Raw genomic sequence first — 25211 nt, forward strand, 5'->3', positions numbered from 1 at the left:
TATCGATAAGCTCCACAACAATCCTACAGAGTTTTTCCTCTGTCACAGCAATCTAGGAGCCACTGTTCAATTAACAGTGACTAGAGCGATGGGCAGACTGGGGGGGTTTACAAATAGTTAGTCCTTCCTGTTGTGACAAACATGTCAGAGATCAATAATAAGGACAGAAAAGTGTCCAAATATGTTTTTCCAAGTGAATCATTTTGCTTCAGGTGAAAATGAATTCCCAGAGACATCATCCCAGATCCCAAACACTAAAATGCATGTATTGAACACACACAGTTACAGCCTTTGGGATAAATATATTTGAAAGGCATGGACATTGAGTATTGAAGACACACAGTGATAAAAATACACATGGGTATATGATTAATGATTCATAATGTACTAATTTGTTTCACTTTCCTAATGTTAATTTAACATTAAATGAAATCATGGTATGGAAAGTTGGGCATAAATACTGTATACTATATTAAGTTTATCTAGCAACTACATAAATACTGTAATGTATTTCTGACATCAACAGAACGACAAACACACAGTGCAGGCTTTCTAAGGACAGAATAAAAATAATCCTCCTTAGATCATTTGCAAAGCAATTACGCAAATATAAACATAACAGCTTACAAGATAAGATGCTATTAGTCATATGGGATAGCTGCCTACGACAATAGTTTAAAATCCTTGTAATAAAACTACAAATATAATCAAGACAGTTTCGTCATTCTGTCTATCACGGTATATCTAGCACTTAGAAGTCATGAAGATGCCATAATAAATGCATATCTATATACCAGGATCTACATCTATGGATGGACCTTTCATATTTTATATCATACAATATGAGTGCAATGTAATGAACACTATGTTTATGTTTAAGGTTTCATAGAGTATATCAACATTCTGACAATCCATGCAAAACATATCAGTCTATTCAAGCAGCCAAGAAATACAGGACGGATAATGTACAATAGTATTGACCCTTGATAGTGCAGTACCATCATCACTAACTCAGGAGATCCTGTGAACAGAGGGCTTGGAACTTATGGATAAGAGTGCCCAGACATACAGAAACAAAATATACAGTTGTTTTCTTATCTTTAACAGATCACCTCTGAATAGAACACTTCCTATTGACTGACTGGATCACTGATGTCATTGACAGAGGTTATTTCACCAGAGCCAACCATTGTGACCCACAACATCTACATTTGTCAGCAGGGACTGAACTGCGGTAACCAGATACCACAGATGTGTTAGCAATCAACACATGCTGTATCTGTGTTTCTGCCATCAACAATCTACAAATGCAATTCATAACAAAAAAAATATTAAAATAAAAAAAGCGGCCCAAACCGCGTGTTCACAAATGACCTCTGACCTACAGGGATGGAGGAATGAGCCTTCCCTGCTTGTTCAGAGAGTAGGTTCATGCAGAGTTTATGACTACATTATGTCTCCTCATCCCCCCATCCCGTCCCATCCCCTGTTCAGTGGACACGGCCTGGAAGCCTCCCACTGGAGGAGACGGACTGGGCATCACTCATTCACTCGCCTCCTAGGTGCCTTTGTCAGGTGATTGCTGCCGGAAAAAGGAAAACAGATCAATACATCTCCCGTGGGCCTGACAGGTAATCTTTACCCAGGATGAAATATGAGTGGTACCAGCCCGCTGGATTCCTTAACTGTAACAGGGCAATTGACTGGGTGCACGTAACGCTCTCTCTCCCCACTTCCTGTCTGCATGGCCATTGGAAATTCATTTTGGAGGGGGGCTGGCTGAGACATCACATCACGGTGAACACTAATTACTATGGAGGAAGCCAGGTAAGGCATTCCCCCTGCAATTGACGAAACTTGATCTGAACATTCCTTCCTATCTGTCAATATCTTTGGCACCAAAACACAGAGTGACGGATAAGGAATTAGGGAAAGGGACCTCTCCAGGAAAGACCAAGCACTTGTTAAAACAGAGCTGATCTAGCAAAAGCTCTGACTCACAATATCCTTTAACATTAGCATATTTTTGTATGACATGTAATATTCTTATCCAACAGTGCTATGGTTCCTTGAGAAGCTGAGTAGCCTCCCTTGTGTTCAGGTACCCACTGATGTGTTCTCTTCAGGATGGAGCTGGCGGTCTGACGGTGGAGGTTATTTCTGTCTGTCTGCAGACTGACAGATTCCTGTGGCAGGATGTCTTGGGAGAGGCATCCATTTAGATGAGTATACACACACAGCATTTCTAAAACGTCAGCTAGCACCTTCTCAAAGGGATCACTGCAGATCTATATCTCACACTAATTTATAAAACTGTGACTATTCCACAGAAGTGTTATCTGCACCTAATATTTTTTTTAAATATTGTTTCTAAAGCTTTGAAAAATAGCTATGTATTTACAGTGCACAATGACCAATGAAAATGATCCAAGATTATAATCACACTGCATTAGTGACATAGTTATCTAGCCAAATATAGTTCATAAAGAGCGGTTTCCTAAATCATACCACTGATAAATCAATGTATCACTTGATTCCTTTGCATAAAAATAACATGTTCCACATAACTAACTACCTAGTCTCATCTCTGAAGAGCTTGCACAATGTTGGTTAGAGTGAGTGTGACTGGGCTCATGTGACTGGGCCATGTGATATAAAACCACTGAAGGAGCGGAGTCAGAAGGGAAAGCTGTCCTCTCATTCTCTTACAGTTATTCATTATCACTGATCTCGCTGGCATCCAGGAGTAAACCCTCTGCTCTCTAATGCAGGGACTCCTGAGCCCTGTACTGGATGGTGAGTGTATGCTATCATGATGCTACCACACTGATCTCTCTGTGCCCCTGGCACTGCCCATTTATCTGCTGTGGGCGGGCGGCCAGGGAATGCCAGGTAATGTCAGGGCAGACAGTCACAGCCCAGCCTCACAGCTAGCTAGAAACACCAGGGTTCCTCTTTGTGTGCCACTTAAAACACAGTGGAGATTACTGTTATTTACCCTCTCCTGCTCCCCCATCCCTCTCCACCTGACTTTCAACACAGTCTCAACATTAGCCCAGTCAGTCACAAAACAACCGCTTTCCACAAAAGAAACGGGGTTTTGAAAACGGATTGTGTGACTTGCCTTGAACTTGAATGTGTTATGAAATTTGAATAAGGAAGGTGAGCTGAAGAGAACAAAGAGGCCCCTCTGAGGAGCGCAGCCACAGCCCCTCTCTGTTGTGCTAATGAGAGACGTTGTAGCCAGTGTAGCTTTTCCAATCCATGCTAATAGGAGACCTGTTCTTTGTGCCGCTCTCTCTCGGTGGTCACCTCTCTGAACCTTGTACCAGCATGAGGTAGCAGAACATTCTGATGCTCTCCTATCCGTCAGCTGCTACATACGCTGCAGAGCAGACCTGTTGGTCCCACTTCTCCCAGGCTTTCAGCAGAGCAGACCCCCAAACACTCAACCCTCCCTGACCATCATTTCAGTGTCCCTGCTGACAAATGCCAGGCAACTCAAAGAAGACATAATTGTTGGGCCTGAGTAATGGGCAGGTGGCCTGCAGACTGTGTATTGTAGAGACAGAAGGAGGTGCCTGGCTGGTGCTGCAGTCTGGAGTAGCAAGACGAGGAGGCTCTTCAAGGAAATGGCTGGCTACAGAGTGATTAACTGGGCTTGATTGCATTAACATTATTCATCCTTTAAATGCTAGATGGAAAGACTTGATCCAGCAGCACAATGCTGATTCAGAGAGCAATGGCGTGCTCTTCCTCTCTCTCTCTCTCTCCCTCTCTCTCTCCCACTCCCTCCCCCTCAGTCCTGCTCCTGCTCCCTCTGGGGGCTAGGTCTGAATAAAGTCCCAGGCTTGATGAAGTCCTGCCTGTCAGACGTGGAGGGCCCGGGGCCTGCAGACTCCATGCTCAGAGAGGTGGAGGAGGTGGACGTGTCCTCTCCCAGGTCATCTTTATGGAAGGGGATGCATGCTGCAGAGTAGAAGGACACACAAATAAATGTTAACTTGTCTTTTGATTTTAGAACTCAAAGACGGTTCTTCATTTTATCTACATGAATGCATTATCACTATAAATCTACAGTTATCATATGGCCTAAGTCAATTATGTATTGTTCAATCGATCTCAAACCTATTTGGCCTCATATGCCTAGTGGCCACGGTTGTTAGAAGGGCAATCTGATTCTCCTATGGTTCAAACTCTCCCATTGAACATGATCTACCGTACTTCACTGAGACATTGTGTGGCTGTTTGTTGTGTAGTACCATTTCACTGAAAATCTTGACTCAAAACAACTTCATTCTCACCATCTTCATCCTCCTCACTTATTTAGCCATTCTGTCTCAATACGCTCAAAGAGTTGGAGGGAGGGGAAATATCTGAAACACTCCTCGAGCCAATTTACACTGTAGTAAAAAATAACTCTAAAACAATTGCACTTTCTAATATCTGCTCTCCTTTCATACTTCCCGTAAATAAATCGATCTGTGTTGGCCTTTCCAGAAGTTAGTGGCAGTCACACAGACTTTTTGTGAGGTAGAGTAGGAGCAGAGGACACAGGAACTAGAAGTGACATTGTGGCTCTGGGTTGTCTCAAAGGATTAGGCATTACAGCATTCACTGGCATGTGCTTTTCCTCTTTCCCATTATATCTGCTTGTGCCTCTTTCCAGACGACTTCTTCCCCAAACTCATCCGGCGGGCTAGATAATTGATTAATATTTCTGGAGGGAATGATGACTAACTGTTGCTGTGGTTGAGCCCAAACACTTGGACATCTCAGGTTAAACACGGTCAAAGTTATGAATACAAATTCCGTTGTTTTTTTCTTACTTGATAATGCCTTGGGGACAGACGACAGTGTGTCCACCGCTGACAGATTGATCACGCGGAACACAATAGTATTTCATTGTAACTTTTATCAGTAGTGATATTTCATCAATAATGTTTTTTCAGTATTGTTTATTTCATTAATAAAAACAAATCAGTGACTTTCCATGAATAAATGTCTCAGTCCCCCTGAAACATACACTGTGAAATATGTTACCTAGATAACAACATCTAATATGAGATACTGTGGTGGTCAATAAAAATGATACAAAGCAAATATTTTGAGTCCATGTGAGAATTGCATGCATTTGTTTTGTGCAATAAAGGGTGGAGTGAATGGAACCATCTTGGCATCTTAACAACCTCTCATGTGAGGCTGTTCAGAAACAATCATTACAGCACTTCCTGGAGCCATTCCCTCCCCTCCCCTCCCCTGTTTATTAATCAGCTAATTACACATTGACAGTAATGGGTCTGCTGATTCTCACAGTTAAATGAACAGCACTGAATGGGCCTTTAATCATTAGCCTTTGTGCGTTTCTCCCATACACTCCAGGCTCCATCCATTTCACTGGACCACAGGAGGACATTCAAATCAAACCTGACTGTTCAAACCAGCTACTCTGTAATAGTGCAGTGTGGTCCTGTAATGCAGAACTGAACATAGAAGAACCAGTAAAGGACGGCAGCTCAATGAAGAAAACAATCATTCATATGATCACAATTTGTTTTCTGTGATACATGTGAAGCATCAGGAAAATCAAGTCCCCCACCAAAACACCTTGAACCAAACTGTGAGGACTCATGCGTATTCACCCCCACACAGCAGCCAGCGACTCTACCCTGAAACTTTGGTGGAGCGGTGCTAGTGGCAGGGGCAGGTGGGTTTTTGAAGGACACGACAGGGTAACTGAGGGGAGCAGAGTGGAGCGGTAGAGGGCGAAATAGTGCGCTGGGCTGCATTTCTGTCAGCAGAAGTGATGGCTGAGTGCTGGCGTTATTTGTCTTGTGCTGCCATACGGCCGTCGCACCAACCTGGGCATTAATGAGAGGAGGCCGGACCGGCGGGCAGGAACATGCAGGGTCTCAGACGCAGGTGATCTGTCACACAACAGCCCTGCTCCGGCTCCACCAAGGAGACACACAGAGATGGAGAGGCAGGGAGGTGGGCGCCACACAGGGAGGTTGGGAGGTTGGGGGTTGGACCCACCATGGGCATCCACTTGGGTCCCATGATAGAATGTAAGGTTGCTAAGTTACATGCCAAGCAGCTGCCAAGGTTGAAGGAGGGTGATATACACAAATGTTGCTTGCCGGCAAATTATGTAATAAATGGTTTGAGGAAACCAATCATTTACACAAATGTAAAATGGATAGAAAACAATGCAACTTCAAGTCAAACTGCGACGTACACAGTCAGGACACATGTACAAGGATCTTTAAAAAAGTGCACTGTATGAGTGTGTGAGTTAGTGCTTATTATCAGCCCTCGTGCCTAATTTCAAATGAAGGGCACTGTGCACTGCAGTGGGGGAGGGGGAAATTTGAATAATTAATTAGTCGGCATGTGAAACAAGCAGAGGGTATTAAAATCCATCAGGACCTTTATACTTACTGATTTATCCCTGCCAATGCATACAATGAATTATCTTTTACTCTGAATGTGGATTAACCAAATTAAATGTGCCCAACATAGGTATATTTCTTGGAATAGTGTACATTGAAACCTTTTCTTAATTTTCTTTTTCAAAATGTATGTAGTAAAAGTCAATAAATGCCCCCCGCAATGATCAGATTTCTTCAATCTAGAATTGAGGTTGAGATCTGAAGACAGTACACAGCTTAAAGGGACAGTGTCTACATAATGTGAAAATGACACTTTCACATTCTGTAGAACGGATCCTAAGCAAATTTACTCGTGGTGATGTCATCGGTCACACATTGAAACCAGGTATTTGCATTTTCCGTTCAGTTTTTGTTGGCGGGATGTGGTCTTCTTCTATGGTTGGATTGATGGTAGTGAGAAGTGTATTTAAGGGCTAATTTGAACCTGACAAGTGGAGTGGTCGTCCTATACAAACAGATACCTGGGTTGATAAGTTCATTCACAGCCGGCTTCAACACTTGAGCTGGTAAGTGCTAAGCGTGTAAAGATGGAGGAAACTAGGTACCATCTCAGCAATACCCTCAGGAACCCTGGGAGACACTTCCAGCTACAGGCCATGTTCACTACTTATTACAGAGTTTAAAATCAACCACAATACAAGAAACTCACTTCCCAAACCCTTCTACACTGGGGGAAAAAAAGACCAAAAAAACTACACATATGTCTAAAGGAATTCTTGCAAAGTCAAGGAAGAAAACGCATTTGAATGATAAACTATGAAAGAAAATAAATGTGTATGAAGAATAGTTCATTCCAGCTATAATGAGAATACCTATGACTATTTCTACAAATAAACTGCAAATGCATTTAGGAGCTGATGTGTATCTCCTGGCTTCTGTGATATGACAAAGTAGAGGCGTGGAATACTGTAGCAGTGCGCCAAAGTAAAGGTTTATACAGAGCAGTAGGAGCCGCAGAAACTGCCATTGGATGACCATTCCCTGCATGATAAATCACTCTGGTACGGGGGCATCAGACTCCAGAACCAGGAAAAACAACTTGGTACAGGGACATGGGGAAATACTGTAAACTTAAGCATTAAACTTCAAAAAGATTATGAATATGGTAATAACTTTCATTAGGCCTATTAAGAGTTTAAAAAATAAATAATAGTTCTTATTTATTGAGAATGTTTTTCATTCCGGATCGAGTTGCCTGTTTTCACCAAGTCTACTTCTTTATATTGAGTGGGAAATGTATCCTTTGGTGATTTTATTTGACTTTTATGTTTACAATATTTTCTTCTGTTGAACATAAACCCCATGTTTCAGTTCCAGCAGCTGGATGTGATGTTAACTGCATATCTCTCCTGGGGGGGATGTTGAGGGATCCCCATGCCTGCCTCTACATGGTGAATAACATGGAGAATATGAGGGGTCTTTAAGGGCCAGGGGTGAATCTTTTTGAATCTTTTTTTAGTTTTATGGGAAGTGGCTGAGCGCTGGAGAGGTGAAGGACAGAGTCGCTGGCCGTTCCATCACTCAGTGCAATAAATGGATGCAATCTGTATCCCAGTAAAGCATTGGCTGGTTTTAAATTCCACCTCTTTTATCCAAATGAATGATGGATCCCGGTACAGTGCACTGTGCGGCAATATCAATATACATCAAAGGCCAGCGCCCCTCACTAAATCAGGAAACCACCGGCATTTGTTATTTAAATGACAAACAGCGGCTGCAGGAGCAGAGCAGGAAGAGGGGACTTTGGAGAAGAGGTGGACAAACCAATTCAAATTTCAATCCGGTAAAGACGCCAGACCCGGACCCATCAGTCTAATGAAAAAAGGCAGCTCTACGAGCCCAAACGGACAAGGGGGCTGCTGCAGGGTGCCGCCTCCAATACTGTCTGCTTCCCATCACACTTCCCTCAGACTCAGTCAGACCACTTCCACATGGGAGGACAGACAGGAGGCCCACAGAGCCCTGTTCTGCCAACAAAACAGCACACACTAGTCAAGACTGAACTCTTCGCTCAGCTAATAAACAGTAAATATGTTGCTGTCTCACAAATACTGGAGACACTATTTGGAGACACTATTTGTAAGAAACTCAAGAATTCACATGTATCCTATATTCCTATATTAATAGATGTGATTCACATGTTTCCTATATTCCTATATTAATGGATGTGATTCACATGCATCCTATATTCCTATATTAATGGCATCCTATATTCCTATATTAATGGATGTGATTCACATGCATCCTATATTAATGGATGTGATTCACATGCATCCTATATTCCTATATTAATGGATGTGATTCACATGCATCCTATATTGGTGGTTATAAAGGATCATCTAAATAAAATAAAAAAAAATATATATATATATATTCTAAACCATTTATTTGAATATAAATGTGATAAGCATTGTACATTTTTGTTGGGTAGTACAAGTAAGCACAATGTTTTGGTCTGCTGTTTTAAAAAAGAAAAACAAACTCTTAACCTGAAAGTGGTCTTGGGGATTAGTTACTGTATTGTCAGCAGGATGTATAATAAAGTAAGCGCCCCGATGAGAGGTTAGGTGAATGTTAAACAGGTCAAAGGTGCAGTAGTCATGGCGACAAGTACCTGATGTTGTGGTGACAGAGACAGCAGTGGTCTTCCTCCTCCTCTTGATGTCCCCTGTGCACAGCAGTCCCAGATGGACGTTAGTCTGCCTAGGTCAGAGACACAGAACTGTAACATTAATCTCAGACAAAATTATTCAAGGACCATCCTTTTCCAATTTCTATGGATCTGTATACTGAAATGTGAGGACAAAATAAGATAAAAATACTTTGGTTGTTTCAAATCATTATTCATTTATCTTTTCTGTTTGAGTCTAAAAGAAAAATACGAGTGTTGAACCTTTCTGCTATGGCTTTTCCATGAGCAGTTAGAAGTTTCTAGAACACTGCTGCAAGGGAATATCCAACCCTGGACCCAAAAGGAGTTAAAAATACTACAAACTGCTTTTCTTTACTGGAGGGAATCACCAGAATTTTGTTCCATTTTGTTCAGAGTTTTGTTGAAACGTTAACAAAAAATATCAGCGGAGGAAGGAGGAGGTGTAGGGGTTGTGCTGTTGTTCTGTCGCTGCCGGGTCCAGTTAAACAAAGTACCCCTGCTGTGGACCTCCTGTGTCATATGTCAGTAGCCTCCAAATGGGGAGGGCCCCCCACAGCCCCTCCTAGCCCTGATTACTGGGATGTAAAGTTAAGGTCAAGGTCCCCGCCATGGCTGAGGGGGAGGGACTGACGTTACCAAGAGCCGGCGATGTGATGAGTTGACTCAGTGTGTGTGTGTGTGTGTGTGCCTGCGCTCATATAGTGCCAGTGCATGATATCGCCCACGAAATGGTGTATTATCTCACACGTTTCACAACACTATATCCACTTTGACAACAGTGTTTATTGGTTGAAAGCAACTGTAAAGACGCATCTGTAAAAAGAAGAAATCTCTGCAGTGCAAAACAACAAAGGAAGACATTAATACAGCAGACCCCTGTTAACCGTGGTGTCTCCTCCTGAGCAGTCAGCTACATAAACCTCCCTGGTCAAACATGTGCTGAGATAGGATAGGGTCCTGTCATGGCTGCCTTTTAACAGCCTGCATGTTCCATCCATGACCTCAACACCCATTAATCACATGACGGCACTGCAGGAGAGGGTGCAGAAAGCTGTGTGTGGAACGCTTTGAGCCAAGTCTATGTTGTATAATCAATAGGTATAAAAATAAATGGCTTGACTGTTATTCCCTCCCTGCTACCCCACTCTAATAAAATCCCAGTAATGCATATTTCATTTACTTTTATACTTATTGATTACCTGTACTCCAGTTAGTAAATCACGCGCCTATCGATCCCTCAATCGTACAATCCCTCTGTCGGACAGCACATAACCAGCCATTTGTGCCCCTGATAAAGAGCTCAGACATTGAACTCCCCACAGTAAATCTTTGCAAACTAACTTTTTAATTCCAAAATCGATCCGTGCTTAAACGTCGCATTATTTCACGAGGCACGCCCGCGGTATTAAAAGTAATACCCTGATGCATTTGGTCTTTATGCATAGAAGTCCATCCTTCCATCGCTCCCCTCATTACACAGAGTCCTGATCGGGCAGGTGCTCTGGGGCCCAGGCTGCAGCCTTGCAGGAGAGATCCTGTGGTGGAAAGGCTGTCTGTCCCCTCCCCTCCAAGGCCCAGACTACAGGCTGAGGAGCAGGGACCACTCAGGGGCCACATGGAGCCTACAGAGACACGCAGTCACATGTTAATAAAACATTAGAATACCATTAGCTGGCTCATTAGGGAAGGCTAAACGGGACAACTCATGTTATGCATCATTTGTAGCTGTTTGAGTAGCTCACTGCGGGATAACACAACTACAATTTTACTCAAAGGTGTAATAAAAAGCTATTTTGTAAATTGGTTTGCAATAGAGTGGGTTTAAGATGTGTTTAAGAGAAGCAGTTTGACAGATAAAACACACAATACATGCGAGTGATCTTCCTGCAAGATATACAGTGGGGCAAAAAAGTATTTAATCAGCCACAAATTGTGAAAGTTCTCCCACTTAAAAAGACGAGAGAGGCCTGTAATTTACATCATAGGTGCACTTCAACTATGAAAGACAAAATGAGAAAAAAAAAATCCAGAAAATCACATTGTAGGATTTTAATTAATTAATTTGCAAATTATGGTGGAAAATAAGTATTTGGTCAATAACAAAAGTTTATCTCAATACTTTGTTATAGACCCTTTGTTGGCAATGACAGAGGTCAAATGTTTTCTGTAAGTCTTCACAAGGTTTTCACACACTGTTGCCAGTATTTTGGCACATTCCTCCATGCAGATGTCCTCTAGAGCAGTGATGTTTTGGGGCTGTTGCTGGGCAACACAGACTTTCAACTCTCTCCAAAGATTTTCTATGGGATTGAGATCTGGAGACTGGCTAGGCCACTCCAGGACCTTGAAATGCTTCTTACGAAGCCACTCCTTCGTTGCCCGGGCGGTGTGTTTGGGATCATTGTCATGCTGAAAGACCCATGATGGAAGGAGGTTTTCACTCAAAATCTCACGATACATGGCCCCATTTATTCATTCCTTTACACGGATCAGTCGTCCTGGTCCTTTTGCAGAAAAACAGCCCCAAAAGCATGATGTTTCCACCCCCATGCTTCACAGTAGGTATGGTGTTCTTTGGATGCAAACTTTGCATTCTTTGTTCTCCAAACAAGACGAGTTGAATTTTTACCAAAAAGTTATATTTTGGTTTCATCTGACCATATGACATTCTCCCAATCTTCTTCTGGATCATCCAAATGCTATCTAGCAAACTTCAGACGGGCCTGGACATGTACTAGCTTAAGCAGGGGAACACGTCTGGCACTGCAGGATTTGAGTCTCTGGCGGCGTAGTGTGTTACTGATGGTAGGCTTTTTTACTTTGTTCCCAGCTCTCTGCAGGTCATTCACTAGGTCCCCCCGTGTGGTTCTGGGATTTTTGCTCACCTTTCTTGTGATTATTTTGACCCCACGGGGTGAGATCTTGCGTGTGGAGCCTCAGATCGAGGGAGATTATCAGTGGTCTTGTATGTCTTCTATTTCCTAATAATTGCTCCCACAGTTGATTTCTTCAAACCAAGCTGCTTGCCTATTACAGATTCAGTCTTCCCAGCCTGGTGCAGGTCTACAATTTTGTTTCTGGTGTCCTTTGACAGCTCTTTGGTCTTGGCCATAGTGGAGTTTGGAGTGTGACTGCTTTAGGTTGAGGACAGGTGTCTTTTATACTGATAACAAGTTCAAACAGGTGCCATTAATACAGGTAACGAGTGGAGGACAGAGGAGCCTCTTAAAGAAGAAGTTACAGGTCTGTGAGAGCCAGAAATTGTGCTTGTTTGTAGGTGACCAAATACGTATTTTCCACCATAATTTGCAAATAAATTCATAAAAGATCCTACAATGTGATTTTCTGGATTTTTTTCTTCTAATTTTGTCTGTCATAGTTGAAGTGTACCTATGATGAAAATTACAGGCCTCTCATCTTTTTAAGTGGGAGAACTTGCACAATTGGTGACTGATTAAATACGTTTTTGCCCCACTGTATATGGCAACATTACAAAATGAGCAGATAAAAAGTCAGGTGAAAAGTTGTTTCCTTGCACATGGGAACGTTTAACATTTCAATGTAATGTAACGGTAAACGAGAAGAGTCCCACAGAAAGAAGGGAAAGTCATTGAATTAGGGATCACCAACTAAGAATAGCAGAGCTGTATTGAGAAATGGAAAAATAACCCAATACCCAATAAAGAAGACGAACAAGAACTAAATTCTCGCAAAGACACATCGAGGACATTCAAGAAAATGTCTGAACGATAAATTTTACATGTCACATGGGTCATACAACGAAAAAGACACTCTTAAAAGCAGCCTGGTCCCTTAGGTAAAGAATAAAACAAAAGTGACACAGGGTCAATTGTAATTCAGGTGCCCACAACCAAAAGCAGATATATCAATTAAAAAGAACACCTCAAAAGAAGAGGGGCAGCGGTAACAAAATGGCCACCTATTTTCATTAGGGTACACAGTACTTCAGGTGTGAACAGGATCTCAAGATGAATAGAGGTATTCAAATGAATCAGAAAGGATTAAGGTCTCCTGGGAAGCCGATCAATAGCCCCAAATCAATAATCAATAGGCCACTCACACCAATATACTTACCGCTGACACCGAGATCTCACAATTAAAATGAAAACTGGGAGAGGAGTGGCGTAAGACTATGATTTATCTTGCGCCACAAATGTCATTTAGAAAAGAAAAAAAGTCAATAGATATAACCGAAGTGCGGCCGGCTCAGGTGGGAGGCAGTTATGCATTTTAACATGGCCACTATCCCAGAATGTTAGAGCCAAATCCTACTGTTCACTGTGCCCATTCACACGGCCATACTAGGACAAATAACATGGAGTCCTATACAGCCTAAAGCACTTCCTATCAAATCCCTGATGGTTGCCATCAACTCTACCAAAACAGGAGATGACAGGTTTTTATTAACGCAGTATTATTTCAACCTCTGCAAGATACAAGATGAATGTTTATACCTCCCTTACAGACCAAAACACTTTTCTTTCAAGGGTATTTTGAAGTAAATAAAAAGGCATAGATCCATGAGAGCTCAGTGATAAGAATCGATCATTTGAATAAGTTCCTCAAAATAAATGAAAATATAGTGAAGCCAATTATGTGAAGTGTAAACTTTGCGGTGAGCAAGGTGTTATTTAATACAGTTTCTGAATCTGAGTATTGATGCTCTGTATTAGAGACACAGCACTATTATCCCCACCCTGTCAGTACCATGCTGATGCCCTATATAAGAATATTGATGAAATGTATGTAAGTGAGTGCATGTGTGAGTGCGTGCGTTAGCACATACACCAGTAAGCGTGTGTCATGTACAGTGCCTTCAGGAAGTATTAACACCCCTTTACTTTTCCCACATTTTGTTGTGTTACAACCTGAATTTAAATGGATTACATTTAGATTTTCTGTCAATGATCTACACACAATGGCCCATAATGTCAAAGTGGAATGATGTTTGACGATATTTAAAAAATATATATTTAAAACATTTTAAAGCTTAAATGTTTTCAGTCAATAAGCATTCAAACACGTTGTTATGTTACAACCTAAATAAGTTCAGGAGTATATGCTTAACAAATCACATAATAAGATGCATGGACTCATTCTGAGTTCAATAATAGTGGTTACCATGATTTTTGAATAACTACCTCATCTCTGTACCCCACACATTGTGACGGCCCTGAATTTGACTGAACCGTCTCTGCTTCTTCTTCCAATAGGACACTTCCCCTTTAATTCCCAATTAAATAGCCAGCATCAGCTGCGCAAATGTGGGTTAATGATGGTGGTGTGAATGAGGATGTGTTCAACCCTCAGTTCCGAAGCTTCTTTACCCCATTTGTTTTGTTGTATTTAAAAGTGTGCTTTGTAGCTTTGTCTCAAGTTTAACCAGGATCGGATCCCCTCATTTCTTCCTTTGGACTACACATCTCATTTGGTCTCCGCAGTTTTGTCGTGAGCTTTTCTCCGCTGGAGATCTGTTGGCGGATTGGGTTGTCTGACAACATTTTTTGCATACGGTATTTCACTTGTTTGAGTGTGATTTATACCGTGTTAATTTGTGGTCAGTTGTAGTTGAAGACTACTGAGATTTGATACTTGCGTAATTATCGTATTTCGCCATCCTAACGTAGTCCTCACTAGCCAGCTAGCTAACATCCACTGATTAGCTGCACTGGAAAAACTATTACACTCAACTGAACGACTTGATTAGTGTAGTGTTAGCTAGCTACATAGCTGTCTTTGCTGTCTTCGTATCTTCGTTCCAAGATAATTGTGTTGTTTAGGTTTAGAGTGTATAGTCTTAGAGTGATTATCTTAATTTACCGAGGTTAGCTAGCCAGCTATTTGTCGTCCTTAACGTAGGAGACTCTGCTAGCTAGCCAACAGCTAGCCAACGCTAGCCAACGTCTACTGAATAGAACTCAACAACCCGGTCACATTCACAGGTAGTATCACATTTTCATTTCATTTCATTACAGTACAACGGTTTGATTTGTTTGATCGTAGCTAGCTACATAGCTAGCTACATAGCAGTCTTTGTATCAAAGATAATTGTGTAGTCTAGAGCGATTTTCTAGGTTAGACATTTACATACATTTAAGTCATTTAGCCAGCTATTGTCGTTCTTTTAACGCAACGTAACGTAAACAACACTACTAGCTAGCCAGCTAGCCCCCGAATAGCAGCACTGCAGAAACTATTACACTCAACGGAACGACTTGATTAGTGTAGTGTCAACAACGCACCCACTGCCAGCTAGCCTACTTCAGCAGTACTGTATCATTTTAATCATTTTAGTCAATAAGATTCTTGCTACGTAGCTTAACTTTCTGAACATTCGAGACGTGTAGTCCACTTGTCATTCCAATCTCCTTTGCATTAGCGTAGCCTCTTCTGTAGCCTGTCAACTATGTGTCTGTTTATCCCTGTTCTCTCCTCTCTGCACAGACCATACAAACGCTCCACACCGCGTGGCCGCGGCCACCCTAATCTGGTGGTCCCAGCGCGCACGACCCACGTGGAGTTCCAGGTCTCCGGTAGCCTCTGGAACTGCCGATCTGCGGTCAACAAGGCAGAGTTCATCTCAGCCTATGCCTCCCTCCAGTCCCTCGACTTCTTGGCACTAACGGAAACATGGATCACCACAGACAACACTGCTACTCCTACTGCTCTCTCTCTTCGTCCGCCCACGTGTTCTCGCACACCCCGAGAGCTTCTGGTCAGCGGGGTGGTGGCACCGGGATCCTCATCTCTCCCAAGTGGTCATTCTCTCTTTCTCCCCTTACCCATCTGTCTATCGCCTCCTTCGAATTCCATGCTGTCACAGTTACCAGCCCTTTCAAGCTTAACATCCTTATCATTTATCGCCCTCCAGGTTCCCTCGGAGAGTTCATCAATGAGCTTGATGCCTTGATAAGCTCCTTTCCTGAGGACGGCTCACCTCTCACAGTTCTGGGCGACTTCAACCTCCCCACGTCTACCTTTGACTCATTCCTCTCTGCCTCCTTCTTTCCACTCCTCTCCTCTTTTGACCTCACCCTCTCACCTTCCCCCTACTCACAAGGCAGGCAATACGCTCGACCTCATCTTTACTAGATGCTGTTCTTCCACTAACCTCATTGCAACTCCCCTCCAAGTCTCCGACCACTACCTTGTATCCTTTTCCCTCTCGCTCTCATCCAACACCTCCCACACTGCCCCTACTCGGATGGTATCGCGCCGTCCCAACCTTCGCTCTCTCTCCCCCGCTACTCTCTCCTCTTCCATCCTATCATCTCTTCCCTCCGCTCAAACCTTCTCCAACCTATCTCCTGATTCTGCCTCCTCAACCCTCATCTCCTCCCTCTCTGCATCCTTTGACTCCCTATGTCCCCTATCCTCCAGGCCGGCTCGGTCCTCCCCTCCCGCTCCGTGGCTCGATGACTCATTGCGAGCTCACAGAACAGGGCTCCGGGCAGCCGAGCGGAAATGGAGGAAAACTCGCCTCCCTGCGGACCTGGCATCCTTTCACTCCCTCCTCTCTACATTTTCCTCCTCTGTCTCTGCTGCTAAAGCCACTTTCTACCACGCTAAATTCCAAGCATCTGCCTCTAACCCTAGGAAGCTCTTTGCCACCTTCTCCTCCCTCCTGAATCCTCCTCCCCCCCCTCCTCCCTCTCTGCAGACGACTTCGTCAACCATTTTGAAAAGAAGGTCGACGACATCCGATCCTCGTTTGCTAAGTCAAACGACACCGCTGGTTCTGCTCACACTGCCCTACCCTGTGCTCTGACCTCTTTCTCCCCTCTCTCTCCAGATGAAATCTCGCGTCTCGTGACGGCCGGCCGCCCAACAACCTGCCCGCTTGACCCTATCCCCTCCCCTCTTCTCCAGACCATTTCCGGAGACCTTCTCCCTTACCTCACCTCGCTCATCAACTCATCCCTGACCGCTGGCTACGTCCCTTCCGTCTTCAAGAGAGCGAGAGTTGCACCCCTTCTGAAAAAACCTACACTCGATCCCTCCGATGTCAACAATTACAGACCAGTATCCCTTCTTTCTTTTCTCTCCAAAACTCTTGAACGTGCCATCCTTGGCCAGCTCTCCCGCTATCTCTCTCTGAATGACCTTCTTGATCCAAATCAGTCAGGTTTCAAGACTAGTCATTCAACTGAGACTGCTCTCCTCTGTATCACGGAGGCGCTCCTCACTGCTAAAGCTAACTCTCTCTCCTCTGCTCTCATCCTTCTAGATCTATCGGCTGCCTTCGATACTGTGAACCATCAGATCCTCCTCTCCACCCTCTCCGAGTTGGGCATCTCCGGCGTGGCCCACGCTTGGATTGCGTCCTACCTGACAGGTCGCTCCTACCAGGTGGCGTGGCGAGAATCTGTCTCCTCACCACGCGCTCTCACCACTGGTGTCCCCCAGGGCTCTGTTCTAGGCCCTCTCCTATTCTCGCTATACACCAAGTCACTTGGCTCTGTCATAACCTCACACGGTCTCTCCTATCATTGCTATGCAGACGACACACAACTAATCTTCTCCTTTCCCCCTTCTGATGACCAGGTGGCGAATCGCATCTCTGCATGTCTGGCAGACATATCAGTGTGGATGACGGATCACCACCTCAAGCTGAACCTCGGCAAGACGGAGCTGCTCTTCCTCCCGGGGAAGGACTGCCCGTTCCATGATCTCGCCATCACGGTTGACAACTCCATTGTGTCCTCCTCCCAGAGCGCTAAGAACCTTGGTGTGATCCTGGACAACACCCTGTCGTTCTCAACCAACATCAAGGCGGTGGCCCGTTCCTGTAGGTTCATGCTCTACAACATCCGCAGAGTACGACCCTGCCTCACACAGGAAGCGGCGCAGGTCCTAATCCAGGCACTTGTCATCTCCCGTCTGGATTACTGCAACTCACTGTTGGCTGGGCTCCCTGCCTGTGCCATTAAACCCCTTCAACTCATCCAGAACGCCGCAGCCCGTCTGGTGTTCAACCTTCCCGAGTTCTCTCACGTCACCCCGCTCCTCCGTTCTCTCCACTGGCTTCCAGTTGAAGCTCGCATCCGCTACAAGACCATGGTGCTTGCCTACGGAGCTGTGAGGGGAACGGCACCTCAGTACCTCCAGGCTCTGATCAGGCCCTACACCCAAACAAGGGCACTGCGTTCATCCACCTCTGGCCTGCTCGCCTCCCTACCACTGAGGAAGTACAGCTCCCGCTCAGCCCAGTCAAAACTGTTCGCTGCTCTGGCCCCCCCAATGGTGGAACAAACTCCCTCACGACGCCAGGACAGCGGAGTCAATCACCACCTTCCGGAGACACCTGAAACCCCACCTCTTTAAGGAATACCTAGGATAGGATAAGTATTCCCTCTCACCCCCCCCCCCGCCTTAAGATTTAGATGCACTATTGTAAAGTGACTGTTCCACTGGATGTCATAAGGTGAATGCACCAATTTGTAAGTCGCTCTGGATAAGAGCGTCTGCTAAATGACTTAAATGTAATGTAAATGTAATGGTTGTGTGGCAAAAGAGTTTGATATTTTGATTGTATGATTGAGACTGGGTTTACGCTACACTTTTATGAAAAGACGAACATTGCGTGACTAAAGTCACTTGAGTTCACTGAACTCCTTTACCGGGATCTTTTGGGCCCGAGGTGCGGGACTTTTCTTGAGGAACCAGAGCTCATTGTTTGTTATATTGTAATGTGTGTGATCATTTACACTGCTAAAAAAATAAAGGGAACATTTAAACAACACAATGTAACTCCAAGTCAATCTCACTTCTGTGAAATCAAACTGTCCATTTAGGAAGCAACACTGATTGACAATACATTTCACATGCTGTTGTGCAAATGGAAGAGACAATGGGTGGAAATTATAGGCAATTAGCAAGACACCCCCAATAAAAGAGTGGTTCTAAAGGTGGTGACCACAGACCACTTCTCAGTTCCTATGCTTCCTGGATGATGTTTTTGTCACTTTTGAATGCTGGCGGTGCTTTCACTCTAGTGGTTGCATGAGAGTCTACAACCCACACAAGTGGCTCAGGTAGTGCAGCTCATCAATGCGAGCTGTGGCAAGAAGGTTTACTGTGTCTGTCAGCGTAGTGTTCAGAGCATGGAGGCGCTACCAGGAGACAGGCGAGTACATCAGAAGACGTGGAGGAGGCCATAGGAGGGCAACAACCCAGCAGCAGGACCGCTACCTCCGCCTTTGTGCAAGGAGGAGCACTGCCAGAGCCCTGCAAAATGACCTCCAGCAGGCCACAAATGTGCATGTGTCTGCTCAAACGGTCAGAAACCGACTCCGTGAGGGTAGTATGAGGGCCCGACGTCCACAGGTGGGGGTTGTGCTTACAGCCCAACACCGTGCAGGACGTTTGGCATTTGCCAGAGAACACCAAGATTGGAAAATTCGCCACTGGCGCCCTGTGCTCTTCACAGATGAAAGCAGGTTCACACTGAGCACGTGACAGACGTGACAGAGTCTGGAGACGCCGTGGAGAACGTTCTGCTGCCTGCAACATCCTCCAGCATGACCGGTTTGGCGGTGGGTCAGTCATGGTGTGGGGTGGCATTTCTTTGGGGGGCCGCACAGCCCTCCATGTGCTCGCCAGAGGTAGCCTGACTGCCATTAGGTACCGAGATGAGATCCTCAGACCCCTTGTGAGACCATATGCTGGTGCGGTTGGCCCTGGGTTCCTCCTAATGCAAGACAATGCTAGACCTTATGTGGCTGGAGTGTGTCAGCAGTTCCTGCAAGAGGAAGGCATTGACGCTATGGACTGGCCCGCCCGTTCCCCAGACCGGAATCCAATTGAGCACATCTGGGACTTCATGTCTCGCTCCATCCACCAACGCCACGTTGCACCACAGACTGTCCAGGAGTTGGCGGATGCTTTAGTCCAGGTCTGGGAGGAGATCCCTCAGGAGACCATCCTCCACCTCATCAGGAGCATCCCCAGGCGTTGTAGGGAGGTCATACAGGCACGTGGAGGCCACACACACTACTGAGCCTCATTTTGACTTGTTTTAAGGACATTACATCAAAGTAGGATAAGCCTGTAGTGTGGTTTTCCACTTTCATTTAGAGTGTGACTCCAAATCCAGACCTCCATGGGTTGATACTTTCTTTCATTGATCATTTTTGTGTGATTTTGTTGTCAGCACATTCAACTATGTAAAGAAAAAAGTATTTAATAAGAATATTTCATTCATTCAGATCTAGGATGTGTTATTTTAGTGTTCCCTTAATTTTTTTCACCAGTGTATGTTGGTAATACAACCCACGCAAAATAACCATTGTTTTTTTGTTATTTCCAATGTTTTAAGGGTTTATGAAAAATGTATGTCCATACTGACTTTTACATGAGTCCTTTGTATTGGTGTAGACTTGACGGACCAGACAGGACTCATTCCCTCCCAAACAAAAAGGCGAAATCAATATTTTCTCTGGTACCCCTACAAACAATAACTTCAAGTCAAAACTGTTACAACATACAGATAATTGTAAGGTCCCTCAATTGAGAAGTGAATTTCAAGCAAAGATTCAACCAAAAAGATGAGGGATGTTTTTCAATGCCTTGGAAAGAAGGGCACCAATTTGGAAAAAAAGCAGACATTGAATATCCCTTTGAGCAAGATGAAGTTATTAATTAGGCTTTGGATGGTGTATCAATACACCCAGTCACTATAAAGATACAGGTGTCCTTCCTAACTCAGTTGCCAGAGAGAAAGGAAACCACTCAGGGATTTCACCATGAGACCAATGGTGATAATAAAACCGAGCTTAATGGTTGTGATGTGAGAACTGAGGATGAATCAACATTGTAGTTACTCCATAATATAATGAATACAAAGTGTTATGTTTGGGGCAAATCCAACACAATACACCACTGGGTACCACTCTTCATATTTTCAAGCATGGTTGTGCAGCATCATGTTATGGGTATGCTTCTCATCGGCCAGGACTAGGGATAATATTTAAACAATATTTAAACATATTTAAACAGAATACAGCTAAGTACGTGCAAAATCCTAGAGGAAAATCTGGTTCGGTCTTCTTTCCAACAGACAGTGGGCGAAGAATTCACTTTTCAGCAGGACAATGACCTAAAACACAAGGCCAAATATACACTGGAGTTGCTTGCCAAGACGACAGTGAATGTTCCTGAGTGGCCTAGTTAAGTTACCGTTTTGACTTAAAAATCGTCTTGAAAACCTATGTTAAGATTTGAAAATAGCTTTCTAGCAATGATCAACAACGAGCTTTAAGAATCTTTCAAAGAATAAATGGGCAAATATTGTACAACCCAGGTGTGCAAATCTCTTAGACTTACACAAAAAGACTCACAGCTGTAATTGCTGCCAAAGGTGATTCTTATTATATTTTGTCTCAGAGGTGAACATTTATCTTATCATTTGTAATAAATGTTAGAATTTATTTCCACTTCGACAGAGTATTTTGTGTAGATCGTTGACCAAATATGACAATTTAAATAGATTTTAATCCCACTTTGAAACACAAAATATGAAAAAAGTAAAGGGGTGTGAATACTTTCTGAAGCTGGCTGGAGTGTTTACGAACATATTCAACCTTTCCCTATCTCAGTCGGCTGTCCCCACTTGCTTCAAGATGTCCAAATTATTCCTGTACCCACAAAAGCAAAGGTAACTGAACTAAATGACAAATGCCCCGTAGCACTCACTTCTGTAATGAAATGCTTTGAGAGGCTAGTTAAGGATCATATCACCTCTACCTTACCTGACACCATAGAGCCACTTCAATTTGCTTACCGGCCCAATAGATCCACAGACGATGCAATCGCCATTGCACCATCTGGACAAGAGGAATACCTACGTCAGAATCCTGTTCATTGACTATAGATCAGCCTTCAACACCATAGTACCCTCCAAGCTCATCATTAAGCTCAGGCCCCTGGGTCTGAACCCCGCCCTGTGCAACTGGGTCCTGGACTTCCTGATGGGCCACCCCAAGGTAGTGGTAGGAAACAACACCTCCAATTCGCTGATCCTCAACACAGGGGCCCCACAAGGGTGTGTGCTCAGCCCACTCCTGTACTCCCTGTTCACCCATGACTGTGTGGCCACGCACGCCTCCAACTCAATCATCAAGTTTGCAGACGACAACAGTAGTTGGCCTGATTGGCAACAATGACGAGACAGCCTACAGGGAGGAGGTGAGGGCCCTGGCAGAGATGGGGCCAGGGAAATAACCTCTCTCAACGTCAACAAAACGAAGGTGCTGATCGTGGACTTCGGGAAACAGCAGAGGGAGCACTCCCCTATCCACATAGATGGGACCGCAGTGGAGAAGGTGGAAAGCTTCAAGTTCCTCAGCATACACATCACTGACAATCTGAAATGGTCCACCCACACAGACAGTGTGGTGAAGAAGGCGCAACAGTGCCTCTACAACCTCAGGAGGCTGGAGAAATTTGGCTTGCCCCCTAAGACTCTCTGAAACTTTTACAGATGCACAATTGAGAGCATCCTGTCAGGCTGTATCACCGACTGTTACGGCAACTGCACCGCCCACCACCGCAGGGCTCTTCAGAGGGTGGTACGGTCTGCCAACGCATTACTGGGGGCACACTTTCTGCCCTCCAGGACACCTACAGCACCCGATGTCACAGGAAGGCCAAAAAGATCATCAAGGACATCAACCGCCAGGGCCTGTTCACCCCGCTATCATCCAGAAGGCGAGGGTCAGTACAGGTGCATCAAAATTGGGGCTGAGAGATTGAAAAACAGCTTCTATTTCAAGGCCAGCAGACTGTTAAATAGCCATCACTAACCGGGTACAACCCGGCTACTCAACCCTGCAACTTAGAGGCTGCTGCCTTATAGACTGGAATCACTGGTCACTGTAATAATGTTTACATACTGCTTTACTCATCTCATACAGTTGAAGTCGGAAATGTACAAATACCTTAGCCAAATACACTTAATCTCAAATTCCTAGTCCTAGTAAAAATTCCCTGTTTTAGGTCAGTTAGGATCACCACTTTTTATTTTAAGAATGTGAAATGTCAGAATAATAGTAGAGAGAATTATTTATTTCAGCTTTTATTTGTTTCATCACATTCCCAGTGGGTCAGAAGTTTACATACACTCAATTAGTATTTGGTAGCGTTGCCTTTAAACTGTTTAACTTGGGTCAAACATTTTGGGTAGCCTCCCACAAGCTTCCCACAATAAGTTGGGTGAATTTTCCCCATTTCTCCTGACAGAGCTGGTGTAACTGAGTCAAGTGTGTAGGCCTCCTTGCTCACACACACTTTTTCAGTTCTGCCCACAAATGTTCTATAGGGTTGAGGTCAGAGCTTTGTGATGGCCACTCCAATACCTTGACTTTGATGTCCTTAAGCCATTTTGCCACAACTTTGGAAGTATGCTTGGGGTCATTGTCCATTTGGAAGAGCTATTTGCGACCAAGCTTTAACTTCCTGACTGATGTCTTGAGATGTTGCTTCAATATATCCATTTTCCTCCTCATGGTGCCATCTATTTTGTGAAGTGCACCAGTCCCTCCTGCAGCAAAGCACCCCCACAACATCATGCTGCCACCCCTGTGCTTCACGGTTGGGATGGTATTCTTCGGCTAACAAGGCTCCCCCTTTTTCTTCCAAACATAACGATGGTCATAATGACCAAACAGTTATACTTTTGTTTCATCAGACCAGAGGACATTTCTCCAAAAAGTATGATATTTGACTCCACGTGCAGTTGCAAAACGTAGTCTGGCTTTTTTATGGCGGTTTTGGAGCAGTTGCTTCTTCCTTGCTGAGCGGCCTTTCAGCTTATGTCGATATAGGACTCATTTTACTGTGGAAATAGATACTTTTGTAACGGTTTCCTCCAGCATCTTGACAAGGTCCTTGCTGTTGCTCTGGGATTGATTTGCACTTTTTGCACCAAAGTAAGTTCATCTCTAGGAGACAGAATGCGTCTCCTTCCTGAGCGGTATGACGGCTGCCTGGTAACATGGTGTTTATACTTGCGTACTATTGTTTGTACAGATGAACGTGGTACCTTCAGGCATTTGGAAATTGCTCCCAAGGATGAATCAGACTTGTGGAGGTCTACAATTTTCTTTCTGAGGTCTTGGCTAATTTCTTTTGATTTCCCATGATGTCAAGCAAAGAAGCACCGAGTTTGAAGGTCGGCCTTGAAATACATCCACAGATACACCTCCAATTGACTCATGATGTCAATTAACCTATCAGAAGCTTCTAAAGCCATGATGACATTTTCTGAAATTTATAAGTTGTTTAAAGGCACAGTCAACTTAGCGTATAAACTTCTGACCCACTGGAATTGTGATACAGTGAAATAATCTGTCTGTAAACAATTGTTGGAAAGATTACTTGTGTCATGCACAAAGTAGATGTCCTAACCGACTTGCCAAAACTATAGTTTGTTAACAAGAAATTTGTGGAGGGGTTGAAAAACTAGTATTAATGACTCCAACCTAAGTGTATGTAAACTTCCGACTTCAACTCTATGTATATACTGTATTTAGTCAATGCCACCCAACATTGTTTATCCTAATATTTAGATATTTCTTAATTCCATTATTTTACTTTTAGATTTGTGTATTGTTGTGAATTGTTAGATACTACTGCACTGTTGGAGCTAGGAACACAAGCATTTCAATACACCTGCAATAACATTTGCTAAATATGTGGATGTGACCAATAAAATTTGATTTGGAGGCACTTTATGTGTTGGGTGACTTGTTTAGGGGTGTGACTGTGGAGGGGGGGTGACCTCCAGTGACTGTCCAGGGTAAGTCTGGACAGTCACTAGAGGATGGATTTGAGCTGCTTGGGGAGATGGATTCAGGCTTGTGCCGTCCGACGGGACACATCTGAAGCACCACTCGTCAATCCCCCTCTCTCCCTCGTTCATTTGGGAGTATGATTTATACTTTTTGAAGTGAAGGGTCTTGAATCCCTCTATAAAAGAATTAAGAGGCTTCCCCTGAGACGGCATTCAAATGAGAGCATGGTAGGGATATGAGGGCTTTTTAATAGATAGAAATTAGTATTCACAATGGCTCAAACTGGAATCTGAA

At 44.0% G+C, this 25211-nt stretch overlaps 1 protein-coding gene across 3 annotated transcripts in view; it reads right to left on the reverse strand.

Moving 5' to 3' along the window:
* Nucleotides 1-233: 233 nt before the first annotated feature.
* LOC124046455 (G patch domain-containing protein 2-like) overlaps nt 234-25211 on the reverse strand; it is a 39897-nt gene continuing 14919 nt past the window's right edge. For 2 of the 3 annotated variants that reach the window (XM_046366840.1, XM_046366839.1), the window contains exons 8-9: nt 9067-9155; nt 234-3969 (exon numbers count right to left, since the gene is read on the reverse strand). In XM_046366840.1, the coding sequence (XP_046222796.1) occupies nt 3800-3969; nt 9067-9155 (259 nt within the window). In that variant the 3' untranslated portion in view covers nt 234-3799. Of the gene's footprint in view, nt 3970-5290; nt 8420-9066; nt 9156-25211 lie in introns of those variants that run through there. The other variant, XM_046366841.1, reaches the window with a different exon arrangement.

The sequence above is a fragment of the Oncorhynchus gorbuscha genome, linkage group LG10, assembly GCF_021184085.1.
Source record: "Oncorhynchus gorbuscha isolate QuinsamMale2020 ecotype Even-year linkage group LG10, OgorEven_v1.0, whole genome shotgun sequence".
Classification (NCBI taxonomy): Eukaryota; Metazoa; Chordata; class Actinopteri; order Salmoniformes; family Salmonidae; genus Oncorhynchus; species Oncorhynchus gorbuscha.